Genomic DNA, 20956 nt, shown 5'->3' with positions numbered 1-20956 from the left:
CACGGCGTGTGGGGGTGGAGGTCCCGTGAGGCGGCGGCGTAGAGAGAGGCTGGAAGGTGCAGCGACAGCCCTGGCTGAGAGCGAGACCGCGTGCTCCGCTGAGCCCTGCCGCCAGAGCGCGACGTGGATCAAGTCCCGCGGCGCCCTCCCCTCACGCTGCTATTGATGAAATAAAATGTGCGTGGCTGTAGCATTCAAGAGTAACGTCTTATTATTAATAATGTTAAGGCTTGTCGCATGATTCGCGTTTAAAATACTCTGGAAAAATTGTGCATGGGAATACTTCTAGTATTTTCTGCTGGTTCATGGCTATCGACAGCCAAGTTCTATAAATCTCCAAGAATTATTATTTAAAACACTGAGAATGAGAAAAAGGAGGATGTACTTCATCTTTTCACTGGACGGAGTGTGTGAGCGTGTGCCTATAGGGTCTTCCTAATGGGACAGAAACAGCCAGCAGTGTTTTCCAATGCACAACAAAACAGTTTATTTTAAAACAACGCATTCAGTACTGTGTTTGGCACATGAGGCAATGAGGCAGGCACATTCACACTTAACAGGTACATTTGGGGAGCGTGTCGAAGCAAATCATTGCATTTTCTTCACAACCTAGAGTCACAATGTACACGCGTTTACCTCTACAAAAGAGAGATGATCGTTCTTGTTCACCAAGAAGGCCGAAGATATTTACACGTCCCTCAGTCCAGCAGTGCTGGCTCCTTCCAGGTCTCCATGGCTCTGTCCGTCTGGCAGCTTGTTTGTAAGGGCAGCTGGGACTGCCTCTCAAGAGAGATGAGTCTGATTCCTGAGGGCCGCGGGCTTCTAAAGAGCGAGAGAACTTCTGATGTGTCTGGGGGCGAAGTCTTCAATGCCACTCACTCAGCATAAAATGGCATCTTCCTAAACAAATGCATCAAGTATGCAGGGGGCAGGGATTGATGGTTTTAACAATGTAAGAAGCATTTATTTTCCCTGACACGTGCTTCTTGCTCATTTCCTTAATAACTTATATTCACTGTTCTCCCGCCTTTTGACCTTTTGATTTTATTTTTATAGAGAGCTTTGTTTTTCATTCTACATTGATATAACATTCTTTAAATGATGCCAACATGAAATGGTGAAACAAAGTAGGTTAAATGAGAGAAGATATCACAAACATTTTTTTGTCTTGACTTCTAATTTATGGTTTCACAATAGATTGTCAACTCCCCATTTAAAGAATGGAGGCAGCATGGTGTGGTGTAGTAGAATCAGTGGTTGGGAGGCCCAGACTTTAATTCCAGTTAACTAGCTGGGAAGGAAGTCACTTCCTTCAGTTTTCTCATCTCCACACTGAAGACATTGATCCAGAATCCAACCCTGAGACAACGTCTAGATCTGTGAAGTTCTGATATGGATTTAGGTGACTGTCCTATGTGAGTGATGTTGCATTATGACGTTTCAATGTTTTTGTTCTGTGTCTTGGGAGAATTTCAGTGCTTATTGTTCATGCTTGATGACTGGCTCTCAGCCCATCAATAACCTGCTCCCAGGGCTCTTGGCTGTAAGGCTGCTAGTAAGGGCTCAGATCTGGATGTAGTTAAAGAGCATTTCTGACCAGGAGAACAATAATTCTACATCTTGCAAAATGGTCTAGATTCCAGATTTCAGAGGGAAACCTCCCCTTCCTTTTTGCAAGTCCTCCAGTGACTTCATTCTCCCTACACACATTGACACCCCTCTCTCATTATCTACCAATTTTTCTTCCTCATCTCCATAGCTGACCGTGTTGTAGGAGTGGCTGGTCCTCCAAGGCTGACTTTGTTGTAAATTTGTTTGTAATGAAATGGAGCCAGCTGTCAGGTTTCTGTTTATAGTTGTGGACTTATCTCTTCAGTGTCCAGAAAAGAGCCAGATGAGGAAGGTGTACTTTGTGCCCATGGTACATGCAGCTTGTTGTGAATTCAGAATATCTGAACATGTACCTGACTCATTCAGAACAAAATGTAGCTTTTTCAGTATAGAGAAACAAGCTCATTTAGATGATTTAAGGAGATCAGAAAAGAGTCATACCCTGGCCTTTTAAACATAATATAGAAAATGTCCAAGTTGAGTTTCAAACATTTACAGTCTAGCAATGCCTTACAAAACTTATAGGATATTTTACTATAGCAAGGAAAATAGATTTGGTTCTTTAAGATCTAATTATGATTTCCTACACATAGAGTAAAAAACAATAGCCACTTATTGTATATGAGAAATTAAGTACATTTTTTCCAGCATTGCTTTCTAAAGGATTTAGTTAAACCCACCTAAGAATGACTTCTGTCAGAAAAACCTTCAATTTGCAAACAAAGCTTCTTCTGTGGCTCACCAGGGTATATAATTTCTAAACACTCAGTAAGTAGGGTGTTCACTTACAACTAGTGGTGAGGAAGAAAGTTGTACCACTGCTCAACACCCGTGGACTGCAGCGGCCAAATATTTGTTCGTAGTTTTTTTTTTTAAGGGTGTACCCTTACGCTAGCTAAGGGTAAGATGTCACACGCCTTCTCCTGCAGAGTTTGCTCAGTGGTGTTCTTACTTAGTGATGTTTCGTGCCCATTTGGAACTTTTCTGAGGGAAATAAAGCCTAGTATACTCAAACTCTGGGCATGAGGCTTTCTTAGCTGATGTCCTCTGGAGGAGTAGACTCTCTAGGTGTGGTGGGGTCAGGTCAGCTCATTGGATGTCTTGTTCTTCCCCTACTCCTTTGCAGGCACTAATTTCTGGATGTCTGTGACTTTTGTGCTATTTCAGAAGAATGAGGAGCAAGTGGGCCAGGAAAATGAGAGAATTGTGGTAGACTATAGGATATAAAAAAAGATCAGTTAAATATGGTTTAAACTGGCAGTTAAATTAAAGAATGTTTACCTGGAAGGTTACCCTTAGAAATTATAGAGAGGGCATGGCTAGTTATCTCCTAAGATACCGAGGAGTCTGTTGAGAGGCTCCTAAGAGTTACATGGCTAGGAAATATTTTGAACACCTTAAGGTCCTTAGCCTCTGGAACCCAATAATATACTAAAAATTAGTAGAACTAATCAAAGTAGAAATGCCTCCTTGTGGGGAGGGGGCACTTGGGAGTTCCTCCACAGCCACTGCTGGCCTTTCCCGTCCAGGCAGTGCAGTGCTGGAGCCAGCTCAGTCCTGCTCTTGAAAACAGGTACATTTTCAGCTGGTTGACATCGACTTAGTAGCTTAAAATTGGCTATGATCAGAGTATTTACACCACAGAAATTGGCAAGTGCTACAAATCAGAGCTCCATCATTTTCCAGAGCCAGTTGTTAAACATTTAGCAGCACACCAAAGAGCTAAAATTGTCTCTGAATCCCACAGAGGGGAAAGCAAAAGAGCCCTTTAATACCTCTAACGATTAAAGGCTTTGCATGTGCACATCTATGGAAAGGAGCCTGGCCGAAACTGCACTAGGATGGTGGCATCTTACTCTACAGAGGCTGGCCCCAGGCAGCCAGTGCCAAAGACCGCCTCTCACATACTTGGTCGGTCTTAGGATTTTAGCTCCTTGAATCCTTTCGTTTTGTTTTGATTGGTTTCATTTTAACCTGAGGACCTCGGTATTTTGGGCATTATCTGGAGGTTGAGAAAGCTGACCCTTTTGGGAATAGTTTAGACTCTGAAAATGACATCCAAGTAGAATCTGAATGAATCATTTACCTTCCCCATTTCTCTATTTGTAAAGATAAATGACCTGAGACCTGCCTCTTAGTTTGAAATGTAAAGAGCTGGCCTTGGAGTAAAGTATATTAAAGCGATTGTCTCCCCACTCTCTGTCCAGGCTTGCATCCATTCTGACTAAATTAACCAGTTATTGTTTGATTACAGATTTGTGACTGGCCAAGTCAGCCAGAAACAGTTGAATGAGTCACTACGGCTATGTCTCTGTTGCCGTGTATCATGGTAACTTGAACAGATCTGCTACTAATTGCATGAGGAGTAATAAGCATTCAGTTACTTTGGTCGTAATGGTATATATGACTTTGCTGTATATTGTTGGTTCCCAAATGCCAGCCACATCAGGATCACCTGGGATTTGTAAGCTGAGTTTATCCCAGGACATTCTGAATCAAAGGTCTGGGGGGGAGGAGCAAGAATTGTATTTTAAAGAGCTTCTCATGTCATACAGCATTGTTTGCTGATGGATCAGTAGCATAATCCAGGTCCTAACCCTATAACCCCATTGAAATCTTAAATTGGAGTCAGTTATTCTATGATAGGCTCTTTACTGTGATTCCATTGTAATCAACAAGAGAATGAGCTTCATTAGGATAAAAAACATCTATTCAAATACATATATCATCAATAAGTCATCACAATAAAAAGAAATTTTAAAAAATACTGAATAATACCATAATGATATTCTAAAATTTGCTGTGGCAAAGCAATCCGAGTGCAAAAGAGGCATATTAAGTCATTTTGGTCCTTGGTGCCAGCTCACCTGTGGCCTTGATTAATTGGGCCACAGAGCCCAGACTGGGCAATCAGGTGACCCAGGGCCTCTAAGTTCCAGTACTTGTAATGCTCTATCTGGTTATTTCAGCCACATATACATAACCCCAACTCTCTTTGTAAGCAGAGGAACAGTCTGCATATTTGGGGACAAGTAAAGGCTAAACATATACTTTCGTCTGGTACATTCACACGATTAGGAGAGAAAAGATTTAGGGATCCAGAATTATATAGAAAACTGCTTAGTCTGTCATTTTGCACATGAAGACCTAGCCCAAATTATTCGTTTTTATTTGTACATCTTAGCATATTGAACTAATTGCAATAATGCAACGTTTGCTGTTGGAATTGCTTACAATGTGGGAGGCATTGACAAAAGGTATTTCTTACGTCAAGGGGCCCAGCTGAAAATTACACATGTAGAGAAGTACATAGCCATTCTTAGTATTCAACTTTTAAATTATGCATACGTAATACTAAAACAAGGTTTTATTAAGAGGACTAAATTGTTTAAGATTCCAGCTTTCAACTGTGAACCATCAGTACTGAATTGTGATTTACCAGATTACCAGAATGATAATTTACCAAGGCAGCTTTCTCTCATTTCGGGGTATGTTATTATCAGTGGATGGTTGTATACCTAGACAAGCATCCCCTTTATTGTTTTACAGTGAGAAACAATTTTTTTTGGGGGGAGGGGTGGAGAGAGAATCTTCTTTTCCTCCTTTACAGCCTTCCTAACTTAATGTGCCTTGTGAACCGCAATCCATAATCACTTTCCCTTTGAGGCCATTTCATTTGATACTAAGACCAGGACGTACTAGATGAAGAGTCATAATTTCTTCACTGATTACCTGTGCAATCTTGGGAAAATCACTTGTCTCTCCATTTCTTATTTGTAAAGTCAGAAATTAGGACTAAAGATGCTCAAAGGCTCTTCCATTTTCAGTGTCTTAAGGTTTTACAATTCCGTCCCTGCTTCCTTTGGCCTCAGCTCAACACCTCTTTGCTGTCTGAGAGTTTAATAATCAGTACCTTGCCCAAAGTCAAAAGAAGTGCTCTTCATTCCTTGGCTTCCCCACCGAATAGGTTAGTCCTGCAATTCACATTCGTGGATTACTAGAGGCCTGGGCACAAGGGAACTGGGGCAGCCTTTCCCTTTGCACATCCTGTCTGGGAGCCCCACGGTCAGATGCCCGACATCACGGTCAGAGACAGATGGCACAGTGGTCACAGTCAGCACTGCTAGGCATACAACACTATTAAATACAAGCACTTTCACTAAGGTCAAGGGCACTTAAGACACAGAAGCAAAGGCAGAGGAACCACAGATATTTAATCATCAAACTTGGGAAAGCTTTTCTGGGTGTGGGAGGCATTCTTGATATCTCATTTTAACTCTGTCTCCCCTGGAACTAATGTCTGCACATGACAGTCAGAACAACTGATGAAAACTGGGGGACTAGCATTAAGCAGGTTGCTGAATGTCTGTGGGTTTTTTTCCCGCCTCTACAACTGAATTGGTCATTTGTATTGGTGTCACATGTAGACAGCCTTGGGGGCTTTATGGTGAAATGTATTCCAGTAGCTGAGGGTGGACTCTGCTGTGAATATCCTAAGAGAGAAAAGGTTCTGATAAAAGGATGCACTTAACCTAGAACCAATAAAGCAAGGGCAGTGCAAAAGCCAGGAGTCTGTATCTGTAGCTGAATCAGAACTGTCTGCCCAGTTCACTGCTCTTGACTACGTAGGCCCGGAAGTTCTGGTTACTTACAACACCGCCTTTCTTATCAGGACTCGTGGGACCCACTGACCCTTTTAGTCGTGACGGTGGTGGTCATATAGGTTTAATCTTTGAGACGGTCTTTAAAAACAAAGAGATTTTGTATGATCAGCTAGAGGCTGTTTTTCTTTATGCTGGAACCGCAGGTCCAGGGCATAAGTAACAATAAAAATAACAGTAAAAGCTGCTATATATTGAATGCTTACTACATGTTGAAGACTGAGATAAATGCTTTACCTGCGTATTACATCTAATTTTTGCAATAGGAGGGATGCAGACTGTGTATAAAGAATTTATAAAGTATGAGAATTGTGGTTAACCACTGTGGGAGGATTTGGGGTTTTCTTCAGATATTTTTAAAGAAAAGGGATCAGCTCTAGTTCTGCCTGGACCAGGGAGTAAGTCTGATCTCTGAGTCCTTCCAGTTCTGGAAGACAAGTCTGTTTTCCTCAGCATTTTGAGTTCTTGTGAAAGTGATAGATGAATGATGTGGGGAGATAGAAAAATCCTCTCACTGTAGGTTAAGATGGAGCCAAGAGTGCAATGAGATTTAAAAAATCTCCCTGAACTTAAAACAAATAAACAAACACTTGGCATAATGATGAGATCTAATTGGTCCACCATAGACCAATTAACTGGTTTTAGGGATTCTGGTCTTTTGCTTTTTCAGCCTGCATGGCTACTTAGTGAAATCTAATGGGCACATTGGGGATTAAAACTCTAGAGTCAAACTCTGGCCAGTGTAATATTGGCATTAATATTACTTAGCTGTAACCAAATGAACTAAGTGCTTAGGAAAAGCCAACTAAACACTTCTGTCAGTTATCAATCTTGCAGTGATCCTGACAGCACAGCACGGAACTGTGGTACCGTCCTCTTTACAGCGACAGGGACCAGCACCGTGTGGTTTTGATGCCCATCAAATTATGCCATTGAATTTAAAATGTTTTTAACGTCTCCCCTTCTGATTATTTCAAATATTGAGCTGTTTTAGTGCTTTCGACTTTGAAATATCTACTCCTACTTCTTCCCATCTATTTGGATGATTTCCACCCATACTATGTTGTAATATGTGTTACATGTTTGAACCTGTATGGTCCCCCCCCACCTTAGTTAATATTTGGACCTATGTAGGCTGCTCTGATTAGCTTTTTGAAAAAAAAGAAATGGAATACTATACGACAGCTCCTTGTTAGAACCAGGGCAGAACATGAGCATAAGGACTGTCTTCCTTATTGTATTTGGTTTAATTTTAGGCATGATTATACCTTTTCAAAGAAGGGCAGTGAGCTGATTACTGAACTACAACAATTATTTTCAACAGTATTTATAACATTACAAGCAATCCAGATGAGATTTCTGGAAAAGAATAAGCTACCCCACCTAAATGTATTACAGTTGTGCTTGACTGGCATTTGGAAAGAAGAAAGAAACTCTTATTAAAATTTAACATCAACTTGGCCAGACTTTGGGCTGAACTGGAAGAACAAAGTGCTGCTCAGTTAAAAGCCAGGGATGGGACTGATGTGATTTCTATTCCTAAGGCTGAAATAATAAACAAGAGAATGGCCAACTGATTCCTTAATGGCGAGTCTACGCATCTCAAATTCCAAGGGTTATTTAGTGCCAGATCTTGCCACCACACAATGGCTTTTCCTTTTGAAATGCTTAATTTGTAGGTGCGTAGATCTGATTTCAGCGGAAAGAAGGAATAGCTAGTATTTACAGTTGTTTTGAAGGAAATGAATGGTTCTGGAACAGTGCTGGTGGACAGATACGAGGATACTGAAGACGACCTCACCCGAGCACTGTCTGTTGCATGGGCGGCCTGGCCAATCTCTAAGCTTCTACTGTGCTCAAATCCTGCTAGTTCTCAAAGGCTGTGAATCGGCAATGTGGTTACAACACTTTAAGGTATACAGGATCTATAAGAACTTCTAAGCATTCTTCATCCTTCTCTGTATGTCCTAGGTGCTGAAGCTGACTCATTGTTTCTATATTCTGAGAGAATTCCCAGCCCAGTGCTTGGGTAGGGACTGTGGGAGGCACTCAACTGAGGCTGGAATGCCCTTGCACATGTGGCAGTAGTGATTTGCTGTAATAGCACTCATGTCAAGAAATGTGATGCCGCCCACAAAACAGGCTTTCTTTGTGATAGTGAAAGATTCACTGCGTTATATGCCACCCACCAGAGAGGGACCACTCTGCTGTAGAATGACCGTCTGGACTAGTGAGAACTTCATAAGAGGCATTTCTTATAAAAGTAATCATAAGGAGATCCGTCATGATTTGCGGTTTGCCATGAAACATCAAAGTCACTCAGAGCCTTAAACACATCAAGCACAGATGCTACACATACAAGCAAAGCTAATTCAATATGATTCCTAGCAAATTATTAAACTCCATGGTGATGGGGCAAGGGGCGTGGTCGTAGGGAGAGAGATGGAGATAGAGATAGAGATAGAGGCAGAGGCTGAGGCAGAGAGGGAGAGATGATATGCAACTAGTTATGTTTCCATTTTAAAGAGTCTGATCCCACTAAGACAAAACTGAAATCCTGCTCAAATTGGCTAGGGGCCTCCCACTATGAGGACTGTATCTGAGCAAAGCTGCAGAAACTACAGCTCTAGTCCTCATAAAAAATGGGAGGCAGTTTAGTATTAAAATACAAACATGAAAATACTTCAAACCATTTCGTTAGCAGCATGTTCCAAATGTAACATTCCTTCTATCAATCAAGTTTAAATCATGTGGCTTCATCGCATCTGTCCTAAGACCCTTCAAAGAGCAATGCAAAAGAGGGAGAGAAGATATCTTTCCTTAAATGGCAGACAATCATTGTAAGAAATTCTCTAGGGTCCTGTTCTGACAACTATTCAATTTGATTTGGGGCACTTTTTAAACAGCCATTTGGCACTTTCTGTTCGGAGTTCTTAGGCACAGTGTGACAGAGTCAGCTTGGTGAGCCCTTCCCCATGCATTCGGTACAGCAGCTGAAACTCAGCAGGCAGCTGGTGGGACTCCTGCCACTTGGTGGTAAATTTGGTTCCTTTTTTGTCATAGTAATGGTATGGAAGATCTTCCCTTGTGTTGGGGTCAAATCCAAAAGGCCAAAATCCATACAAGTGGATCTCTTCACATATTGCTGATGCAAGGGTGTACATAAGAATACCTGTGCTCAGACGTTTGGGTGACAAATGTTTGTTTTTCCAGTACCTGTGAACAACAAATACATGTGGATTCAGAGGCCAGTGTTTGTTTCAGTCCGCTAAGTCATTGTAACTGGGCGGGGCAGTGAATTTGTCTAAGCAACTTAGATAGTACTTGCTTTGAATCTATCTTTTAGACCACAAAACACCTCTGGGTAGGACTGGCTGTATAATTTGTGAGACCCAGTGCAAAATGAAAATGTGTGTCCTTATTTCAAAAATTATTGAGAATTTCAAGAGGGAGATAACAGATTATTAAACCAAGTGCCGTGCCCTTCCGAGAACAGGCTTCTGTGTGACTGAACAGGTCGCACACGTTTGAACCTGCCTCTGGGTCGTCCTGGAGAGTGGTGGCCCTGACTCAGTGGTGACACCACGGACGCCCACCAGTGACAATACTTCACTTTTTGTGCACAGAGGGCCCTTGGAAGTGGGAGGAGGAGGTTTAATCTGAGGAGACCTTACCCAAAACTAGAGATTAAATCCTTCTTTCTGGGTATGGAAAGATTGTGGGGCTTTATTTTTCTCTACCCTTTTGTAAAAAATTATGTTCTCTGCTTCTCTGTCTTCTAACTAGGGGTTCCTAAGCCTTCCTTTAGCATGTCAGGACCTAAGAAAAGTATTTATACCCTTTCTGTATTTTAAAAAAAGCTAAGTTATGGTTGTAGCTCGTTTCATATTTAGATAGTATTTTGAAGGCTTTAACTTACATTGCCAAATATTTGAGACTACTGTGGCATGTGAGTGAGAATGTGAGAGAGAGTGTGTGTGTATGGATGTTTTATCATTGGCTATACAGGCAGAATTAAACTGTTTATGAATCAGGTTTCTATGGATGGTATTTCCTTTGAGTTTCCATTGAACCAATGTTTTTGGTTCAAGCCCGAGTGGCTGTGGGGCTCTATGGCTAACTCCCCGGGCTTTCTGAAAGGCTGGGGACAGGACAGGCCACAAAGGCTGTTTTCCTGAAGTTTCCAAGCAGTGCCTTCTTCACTACTTGAAGGCTTAAAGATAATCATTCCAGTTGAAATTTAAAAGTTCAGTCTTGGTTTTAATATTTTAACCTACAGAGTCGGAATGACTAATTATAGTTCTTTTTGTACAGCTGAACTTCAATAAAGCAAGAGGGGAGCAAAATGATGAGGTCAAAGGATCACAGGAGAGGCTAGTAGGTGGCCTAGCTTCTCACTCTGGTTCTACCCCTCTGGAGTAGTGACATAGGCAAATAAATCTTGTTCTTTGTAACTCTGTCGATTCATCTTTAAACTTAGGAGTTGGGCTCCATTACCTCTTAAAAAGGTAACCATATAACCTGGGAAACTGGGACAGTCTCAGTTTTTGTCTGTTATCCCTGTCGTAATGATTAATAGCATCTTCTTTCTCTTAAAGAAAAAGTTCCAATTTGGACTATAAATGACAGTGTCACCCTACCTGTTAGATACATACCAGTTTATTAGATGATGATTCCTCCTTCTATGAGGGTCAACTAAACAGATCTTAAATTTGCAAGACTTTAGAGGATTACAGGATAGGAATAATCTACTGTGGGATAAAAATCATTAGCATTTCCTGTTTACCAGGCCTCCCAGAACCCACTCTAACTTGTAGTAATATCTGGACAGTATGTTAGGGCATTAGGGCTACTTGCAATGGGAAAATTCTAGTTGAGACAATTTCCTCAGATGATTTAAAGAAAAAAAATCCTACAATTAATCTTTTTTATAAAATGCCCTGGATTAGTGGCTCCCAATTCTGAATGCATATTTGAATCATCTGGGGATTTATTAAGAAATACCAAGTGCCTTTCCCACCGACCCCCTTTACCAGACAAATTATATTAGAATCTTTTGAATAGAGCCTAGGAACAATATTTTTTAGTTATTACAGTGATTCTAATATATAGCCAGAGTTAAGACTCATCAAACTAGATAAAAATATTAGATTTCTGGACAATCTGTCTATCAAATTACAATGGATAGCAATGAGCTCATAAAATACTTTTCATATATTTTGGCACTCAAATCCAAAATTGTAAAGGCAGATTACACAATTTATGATTTGTCTAGGTGGTTGTCTGATCTTGAACATCTATAAAGCACCAAATATCAAAAAGAACATTTTATGTCAATTGCATCTTTAAAAAAATCGCTTGATGTGTCTAATTTAGCATTGGCATTATCAAGGCATAACCACTCATTTAAAGAATATTCTTGATCTGTGATGATTTCCATGACTGCTCATTGGGCTTACTACCAAGGTACAGGACAGGGAATAGAGAGGGGAGGCTAATGAACCACCAGTCCCCCAACTCGGCACTTGGTTACCAATTGGGGGTAGGAGACTGAACTTCTTACCTAGAATGATTCATTCATTCATTCGTTTGTTCGTTCATTCATTACAAAGCATAGGAGTTTGACCTAAAGTACTAGGCTAACCACAACAGCTAACTAATGAGATAGCTCCCACCCCCAGAGATTACAATATTGATTTGCCATCTGGTGGGGTATGAGTTAAAAGCAATAAAATATACACACCTGTTGACATGTTGCATTATATTTCCAGGCCAAGCCAGTTGGACCTTTAACTGACCTCTGTGTTCAACAAAAAAGTCAACTAACGTCCTGGTAACAGTTGCTGAAGTGTGGAAGAAAAATGCAGGGATCCAAAGAATGGCCCCATCGAGCTTTTTTAAACTTAGGAAGAAGTTGTTACGGTCCTGAATGGTCAAAAGATTGTTGTAATATTTTTCCAGGATGCTGGGGTTGAAGGTGGTAAGGTTGGTTTTCCTTCCAACATCTCTTTGGAAAGCCTCCGTAGGGGCAAAATTGCAACGGAAAACAAAATCTGACTTATCTATTTCTTGTCCACACCGGCTCCCTGTCAAGATACCACTATTTCCAACCACAGCACAGATATTATAATGCTTATTCACAATGGGTGACACATCTGGAAGAAGTGACCGGAAGTTATTGCTAATAGAGAAAACATATTTGTGGTTGGAATAATCATAGTGCATCAGTTGTCCGATCCGAACACTATTCTTGGTCAAAGAAAAATTTTTTATTACATCGACATGCTGAAGAATTTCTTGCCTAAAATAAAAAGAAATTCATTAAATGCATTCCATTCAAAATCGATTTTCCATCTTATGGCTTATGCTGCCATTTCATTCAGACAAGAGTTGTAGGTACACTGAATCCAAGAATGATTATACATACACAGTAATTGTGATCTTTGAGGGGAAGATCACTTCAGAATCTACGGACATGCCAATCTCTCAGTCAAGTTGTAGATGTGATCCTTCAGGGCTTGCAACACTGTAACTTACAGTTTTAGCTGCCATTCTCTGGTTTTCTGCTCTACATGAAGAGTGTGTTTGATCATAGGGGAGGTACAGGCCAAATTGTGTCAGAAAATACAGGAAGACAATTTATATAGGCCCCAAAGAGCTCATATTAATGCACAAACATTGGTGACTTAGAGTTTGTAACTAGGGACTACTTGTTTGCTGTTGGACTGTAGTGTTCAAGGAATATCAAATATCTCTGGTGTCCAAGTAAGAGCCAAATAGGTATGAGTCAGTATAGTACTATCTATTATTAAAATATGAAAATGGTAATAGCAGTGAGTGTAGTTGAATATTTAATAGAAATGAGGTAATCTCATTAAAGTCCTCTGAATAATGAAACAGGGATATTTTTCTACTTGATTATATAGAAACACAATTAGTTGCAGATACCTAATCCTTCGAAAATGAGGCTACTGTAAATCCTGAAAGAGTGCATATATTCTAAGAATTCAGAGAATAACAAGGCAAGGGTGATACTTAGCACTAATTTCAGGTTGCTTTCATATTGAACTTTAAGTAAAATTAAGCATCTCTTAAAGTCTCAGCTATTTAAAATATTTAAGAGAGACCAGTAATATATTACTTTGCATTCTCCAATTACAAGAAATTACAATGAATTTTTGTCTTCTGCCTAAAAAAAAAATTAGCAGGATTGAAACTAAATGCTTTGCATATCATCACTTTGCCTGGTACTTTATTTTTATAAATTACTTCATTTGTCAAAGTATAGAGCAACATAAAGTGAAAGCTTTAATCCAAAACTTCCAAAGTTACCAAAACTATTCTTTACAAGCTGTTACAAAGGTAAAGTGAGTTTAAAATGATGCTGGGGAAATTAATTAAAGATTACCTAACATATAGACTGAAAAAGAGGGAAGTTTTGAGAAAGAAATATTGTTCTGGCTGATCATTTAGGTCACATGGACTAGTGTGGGAAGAACATTTTTAGTGAGTTAGAAATATGTTTTGGGAAAAGATATAATGTGTTCTACCCCTTAAATTTTTCTGGGTTGGCTATAAAATTAGTATTGAATTAAAAACCCAGTAAAAATAAGGCACTTCTAGGATTTTAGAATTAATCAATTATTGTCAAAGATTAATTTCTCATTAAAGTGTTTTAAAATTTTTAATCATAGTCACATGACTGTATGTCAGCTTTTTAAGTAAACAGCATTTTCATGGCACCATTGATATCTGCCACATTTGTTTAAATTCTGTCATTAGATTAAAATAAAAGAGAGGGAAATAACTAGAAATGCTATGACCAAAACACAGTCCCCTAAATAGACTGGTAAAATAAGTATTTAAAATAAGTATTCACACCCCTAATGAATACACTAGGTGGCCCACATTCCATTTCACAACACAATAATTCCACCAAGAAGGAAGAAGTAATGACTTATCTGGGGCTGCTAAGAGTAGCCCAGAATCACTGAGGAGAATAAATTGAATAAATCTCATCCTTCTTCCCCACCTCAAACAGAAAACAAAATAAAACAACAACAACAAAAAAACCCTCAACCTGTTACCCCCCACCTCATCAGTTCCTTCATGTATAAATGAGGCTGCCATAAGACAACTAATAAAAATGATGTTAGCTATTACAGTATTTTAAAAGCTCTAAAGGTTTAATGAAAACACATGGGCAAAACCAAAATAAACCATACTTAAATATCCACATATATTTGGGCCAAGACTATGAGTACTAATTTGATATGGATGGATTATAGTATTTTCTGTTTCAATGAGAATATTATTTAATTTTTCAAAAAATTTTCAGTGGGGGAATAAAAATGCATTGGGTGGTATTTTTACAATTAACTTTAATTTTTAATAGATGGCTTTGGCAGTGTTAGCCATGCATGTTAAATAGAAATTATGGTGCTCAATTATGCCCAAATTAGGGAGGATACTGGATAATATCTTTTTTCTTCCATTCAAATTGGTCTTCCTGGTGTTTGTTTTTTTTGAAGGCACTACATACATAAAAAAGGTTATCAATCGGCCTTTGTAAGGTCAGGTCAAGAAGACAATGCAAATACATCTAGGGGTGTGGATAGAATTTTGTTGTTTTGGATTATTTTGTTTTGTTTTTTTGAGCTCCAGAATTCAAAAACACCGTTTGGATCTTTTCCCCCTATCCTACCTTTGATGTAAAAACGCTGTCCGATTAAATGTCCACTTAGAAGGTTTCTCCTGGAGTTCGTGGGTCAGAGAATTCGTAATGGGCACAAATGACGGATTTAGAAACTTCAGCGCAAACTGAGACCTGGAGAGGAGTATGAGTATACAAACAAACGTGCTGGCCTCAGCTCGGGGGAAGCCAAGGTAGCCATTGAAGTTCAGCCGGCTGGGGGCGGGGCAGCCGACACCCGCACAGGCTCCATCCCACCCCAGAGACCCCTCGCATTTGGTCCACTCTCTGCTCCCTGCGCATACCGGGAGGAAGAAAGAAAACTAGGGAACTCCGTCTCCATTGTCCATCCCTCTGGGTGCGGGAGGGACCATAAAATGGCCGTCTCGCGGAGAGCAGGGCGGGAGCCGGGCGCCGCCGGAGCCCGGTGCGCGCGCGGGACCAGGGAGTCAGCACCGCGGACAGCGCCCGCGCCGCCCCAGCGGTCCCGGCGAACTGATTTTTGGAGAACGGGCCAGAGGAAACCGGAGACCTAGGATAAGGCTGGGGGTGGGTCCTGCCTTAACCTCTTCCTCCCCAGCCTAGGTCTGATTTCATTCCTTGTCGTCCTACTGGGGACCCCCGGAAGCCGCCGGCCAGCTCCACTCTTCTACCCAGGTGGGGCTTCTCCGGCCCGGCTCGGATCACAGGTCGCAGTTTGTATTTGTCACCCGCCCGCTAGGAAGCCCTGCTGGGACAGCTCCCAGGGGGTCAAATATAGGAGCAGGGGTTCTTGAGCTGCGCCGAGCTGCGCCTGGCGCCTGCCCAGTCCAGCCTCGCTCCCGGCGGAGACTCGGACCTGGGGGAGGGTAGGCGGCCCTTAGGCGGGTCGCTTCCCGCAGAAGGCGGGGGACTTGCAGAAATCCCGGGAAAGGGGGACGTGGCAGCGTGGAAGGACCGAGGTAGAACACCCCTGGGCTTCGTGAGAATAGACCCGCGCATCATTTGATGGTGTGCTGGGTGAGGGAGAGGAGCGGAGGAAGAGTGCAAAGAGAGTGCGGCGCCTGCGCCATTAAATCGACCCTTGACCATGCGGAACCGGGCCTTGGAGTCTGCGGACTCGGCGCGCGGAAGGCGCTCACCTCGCTCACGTCCATCTCGCGTTCCCTCCCCTCCCCCCAGCACACACACTGCCTTTCCTTCCACCGTCATTCTCCTTACACCCTACTCCCATTTTGGAAATGGGGGAAGGGATGCTGAGGAAGAATACGGAAAATGCATTCACATGTATCAGGACCAAATTAGGCGTTTAGGGGCTTTGGGTTAAAAAAATAATAATAAAGGAGAGGAGGGAGGGAGAATCAGAGGAGTGGAAGGACCACGCAGTTATGTTGCTCAAAGCGTCCGTGGGAGTCCAAACAGCCCCCTCCTACCGCCCCCCGCCAGATGCCCGAGGGCACTCCGAGGCCCGCACTCACCGGAATCCCGCGTGGAACATGTACATTCGGGGCGCCCCCGGGCTGGCGTACTTGGAAGTGGTGAAGATGTTCTCTTTTTTCAGGGACACGTAGCTGATGAGCGATACAATCAGAAGGGCGATGCTCAGCATGACCAACCCCAGCACACTGGCGACCCGGGCCATTTTGCAATTTCTCATCCCGGGCTGGGCTGGGAGATCAGGGAGAGCGGGGAAATCGGTCCATTGAGCGGCCAGCAGCTCGCTGGCGTGTCTGTGTGTGTGAGTGTGTGTGTTCGCACGCGCGTGTCAGCGTGTGGCGGGGGAGCCGTGGAGGCTTGGGGTGGGGGTGGGAGCGGGGGCGGGCAGGGTCCCCAGAGATTAGCCAGACCGCCCCCCCCCAAGGCCCGGGCGAGCGGGGTCTGGAGGTTGAGCAGGAAGATGGAGGGTCTGCGCGGCGGCGCGGCGATGGAGCGCGCGGCGCTGTGCGTCTCCAGCTGCCAGCTCAGGCTCCCCCGCGCGTTTCCAACGAAGCTGCCATCTCCTCCGCCGCCTGCAAGATAAATGTGATTGGAATAATGTTACAGTTCGATTTAAGCACAGGATTTAATTAATGAACTCTAATCTCCCAAATAACCGAGGGAGGGGCAAGAGAGGGTGGGAAGGAGGGGAGGTGGTGGAGGGAGGGGAATTGAGGCTGGAAGACTGCAGCCCACATCAACAGCCCCCTGCTGAGGGTGCTCAAGAGGAGTTGGCTGTGGGCAGACCGACGCCCAAACTTAGTATAATAGACCATTCATTACTTTATAAAAATTTCACAGAATAGGGAGACAAATAACTGGATTTACTGTCCTGGAGGATACGCACCAGCTGAGTGATTCTGAGTTGCAGGGACAGTGGTTTTAGGAAGGCAGACATTTAAAAGCTTCTCTCCTCACCACCGAGGCACCGCTCAGGGCCCTACAAGGTAGCACCCTCCCCAGAACCCCAGCAAGGAAGTCCTATACTGTGGTTGGCGCAACCTGCCTTGTAAGTATTTAAAACCTTGGAATCTTTCAGAATCTCTCCCCTATTTGCCTCCTGTGCCCACTACATATGTTGCCTCTTTCTAAAAGATGGGGAGTGCCTAGTAAAGTCCTGCAGGGAGCGTGAGGGTGGAGGCCCTGGCTTCTCCTGGCCCATCCTCAGTCCCAGCACATAGCAGGTGGCCGACTTAGGTGAACCAAGGTCAGTCTGTGGGCTACGAATTCCTCGAAGGGCGAGCTCCTGGGCTGCAAGCTCCTGCAGACCCGGGACCATGTCTTCTTCCTTCATTTCCACATACTGCCCAGCGCCAGTTTCACGTAGAGAGCGCGCTTAATAAATGCTTGAGGATCAAATAAGCGTCCTTGTGGAACACGTCTGTCCGGTTCTGGACAGCGACACACAGAATGCCACTGTCTGTTTCCAGTGACAAAGGAGGTTGGTCATTTTGCACCCACTGAAGACATTTTATACAAAAATCTAAAAATGTGAGTCAAGAGGACACAATCTTTTCCCCATGGGGCATTTTATTATTTATGAAACTTTAGAAAAGATCTGTATGTGTGTACATGGTGAATACTTGAACCATAATTTTGAGTAATTATTATAGTTTTTTTATTTTTTATTTTATTTTTATTATTTTTATTTATTTCTTATTAGGCGAGGCAACCCTTAGTTGACCTCACGGATTGCAAGGACTTTGTCATCTTATAATCCCTTATTTGTTTGTTTGTTTGTTTATTTATTTTTAATGCCTACAGCACCTGGTCTCCCATCCAAGTACTAACCAGGCCTGACCCTACTTAGCTTCTGAGATCAGACGGGATTGGGCTTGTTCAGGGTGGCATGGCCATAGAGTATTATAGTGTTATAAAATGAGAATATTATATGAATACAGAGCAAAAATGCCAAAGGGAGTAAGCTCTTATGAGAGCTGTCTAGGAATTATACATGTTGGGAAACTCTTCTTGAACAAGAAGTCAGGGCACAAGCCATGGAGCCTAGTGTAACAGTTACATCTTCAAGCCTCAGAGCCAGTGGACTGGACCTCAGAGCCAGTGGACTGGCCTTACTCTGGCACCCATGAGCCATGTGACCTTGGATAAATTATCAACCTCTCTCCTTTAGGCTTGTCATCTGCAGAACCAGAATAAAAACCTCCCAGGGGTTGGGGGAATGTTAAACAATGTATGTAAAAGCCTTGGCACAGATTTTGGTCTGTATTAAGCAGTTAATAAATAATGAGCTAAACAGCTAGGGCAAGATTTTAGTGTCTTTCTCTGACCCCATACATGTCCTACTACAAAATACATAAGAAAGAATGTACTTGGTGAGGTGTTTTCCTATAGAAAATGGCAAAGATCAAGAAGATCTTTGGTTCCCTTTACAAAACTGCATTATAGGCTTTTCTGGGACATACAATATGAGCTAATTCTGCCTGGATTTAAAGATTGATATATTACCTCTGCTTAGCACACCTCCGCGAGTCTTCTAAAGGAAGTCCTACGACGATAATTCCCATATTGCATGTAGGTCATTGAAAGTCATGATGTAAAGGAACTAAATTAACCAGAAAATAAACAGGCACACAGGAATCCTCTCCACAGGCCTAGAGGTGAAAATGGATTGCTCAGTAATTACCAGGAGGAAGAGTCCTGGGGATGGTGCTTCAAAGAGCAGCGGCAGCCACTGTACCTGGGACTTTTCACACCTGGGATTATAGCTACTTAGCATATTTAAAAAGTAATGAGGAAATTTAAAAAATGTCAGAAAATGTCAGACCTGTACAAGAGTAGATGAAGGTGAAAACAAGAAATACAGAAAAGAAAGACCCCTGTGACTTACTGTCCTCTAGGGAAGCTGTTATTTTGAACACAAGCACTTCCCTCTCACAAGCCCATGAGAGCCTACCTTTTGCAAACATGACTCTTGCCATGTGTAGTCCTTCACCAACACGTACCTATCAAGAGTAACTTGCTTATGTGGAGGGGGAAGGCTGGGAAGAATGGTGTCTTTTGTTAGAAACAGTCTGATTCATTCATTTATTTCTGTTTTCTTTCCTCAATTCATTAAACAAAATGTGTTGGTTATCAGGCACCATGCTGGGCAGGCAGAGGGGCTATAAGTCACCTTTGACCTCATAATGCTTCTGGTCTTGTGGGGGAGCGAGGAGTAAGCATACTGGCAGTTCTACTTGAAGGACTCCACAATAGAAGGCTGATGAGAGAGCTGGGGAATGAACTCTGCCTGCGAGAGCCTGGCGGGGATCTTCCCAGCAGGCAACATCTGAGCCGGGTTTTAAAACATGAGTAGGATTCATTAGGTAAAGAAGTTGAAAAAGGACTTTCCAAGTCGAGGGGAGAGTAGGAGGCAGGGAAGGTGACGGTGGGCTTGGGGAAGAGCAAGAGGCCTGAGGTGACTGCCACGAAAGAAGAGCCTACAAAGGGAGTTGGGGTCAGATTGTGAAGGGTCCTGGATGACATGCTAAGGAGTTGGCTGTATTCTCTAGAGGCTCTGCTCAGACCATCCAACGTTTGTAGGGGGGAATGGCACAATCTGATCTGCATCGAATGGATGTAGGAGCAGCTGGAGTCAGGCCCGTGGGGAGATAGAAACAGCAGCCGCTCATGTGGGCGTCAGCTGATGTATCCAGTGGCCCACCAACCTGTCCATATGCTAGGTGCCCCACTGTGCCTTAATTTATCAGTGAACCAATTGGCCATTTTCTGTTATGAGACACTCCTGAATAAGGCATCAGGGGGTTGACTTTTGGAAGGGCAAGTGACCCTTCCTAGACGACACAAAGATTATAGGCCAGTGAGCTTGAGGAGAGCCCACCAGGAAGCTGCTCTTGGCCACGTGTGACTGGAGTTCTCTCTGCATGTTCTTGCCTGACTTCTTAGTTCTGGTCAGCCTAACAGCGACCGCAGAGGAGATAATCTTGGGATCCTCTGGGTTTTCTGTCTCTTATTTCTGCACAGAAGGTAAATACTTTATGAGTTCAGAGGTGGGAAAAACCATTGTGGTCAAAGAAAGCTTCACAAAAGCTCTCAGATGGAACCGAGACTAGAAAGAAGCATGGAAGTTTCCAGAGATGGAGATGGTAACGGGGCAGGGCAGGGCAGGCGGGGACAAGTGGGCTGAACAAATACGTGGGGGCAGAGAGGGCAAGGAAGGCGTGTTGGGGCCAGTGACTAGATAAGCCCCCTTGGAGTAAAGTGAAAACAGCCAAGGTATAGAGAGCTCTTGTGTAGCAGGTGCTTTTAAAGGTATATCGGTAAGCTGTGTCCCAACCTGGTGAGGAAGACATAATTATCCTCACATTATAATTGAAGAAACTGATGTTAAGGATTTGCTCACGGTACAGGCTCTTTGACTGTACAGCCCACCATTTCCACTATTGCATACTGGTTGTAACAGGTCCTGAGACAGATTGCTGGAAATGCGTGCATGGCAGAAGGCATCATCTTTTGCCAGTGAGAACCACTTGGTATGCCCGATGATGATGATGATGATGATGGTGTCATCTCCCAT

The 20956-nt window shown here is 42.9% G+C and overlaps 1 protein-coding gene and 1 long non-coding RNA gene across 5 annotated transcripts in view; one reads left to right on the top strand and one right to left on the bottom strand.

Annotated features, from left to right (window-relative positions):
- The window catches only part of LOC107502191, a 114146-nt gene that overhangs the window by 33640 nt on the left and 59550 nt on the right, over positions 1 to 20956 (top strand). The window contains exon 4 of one of the 4 annotated variants that reach the window (XR_004953739.1): positions 12044 to 15426. The exons of the other annotated variants lie outside the window; for them this stretch is intronic. This is a non-coding gene — a long non-coding RNA (uncharacterized LOC107502191). Of the gene's footprint in view, positions 1 to 12043; positions 15427 to 20956 lie in introns of those variants that run through there. 4 annotated transcript variants of the gene reach the window in all.
- Positions 8712 to 17574, bottom strand: ST8SIA3 (ST8 alpha-N-acetyl-neuraminide alpha-2,8-sialyltransferase 3). Its single transcript, XM_016129171.2, has 4 exons — positions 16422 to 17574; positions 14977 to 15099; positions 12016 to 12573; positions 8712 to 9488 (listed from the first exon to the last, which is right to left on the bottom strand). The coding sequence occupies exons 1-4, from the start codon at positions 16598 to 16600 to the stop codon at positions 9206 to 9208; spliced, it is 1143 nt and encodes a 380-aa protein (XP_015984657.1). The 5' UTR covers positions 16601 to 17574; the 3' UTR covers positions 8712 to 9205.

The sequence above is a fragment of the Rousettus aegyptiacus genome, unplaced genomic scaffold (assembly GCF_014176215.1).
Source record: "Rousettus aegyptiacus isolate mRouAeg1 unplaced genomic scaffold, mRouAeg1.p scaffold_m13_p_12, whole genome shotgun sequence".
NCBI lineage: Eukaryota > Metazoa > Chordata > Mammalia > Chiroptera > Pteropodidae > Rousettus > Rousettus aegyptiacus.
The sequence above is the reverse complement of the archived record's forward strand: the minus strand, read 5'-3'. Positions and strand labels throughout refer to the sequence as shown.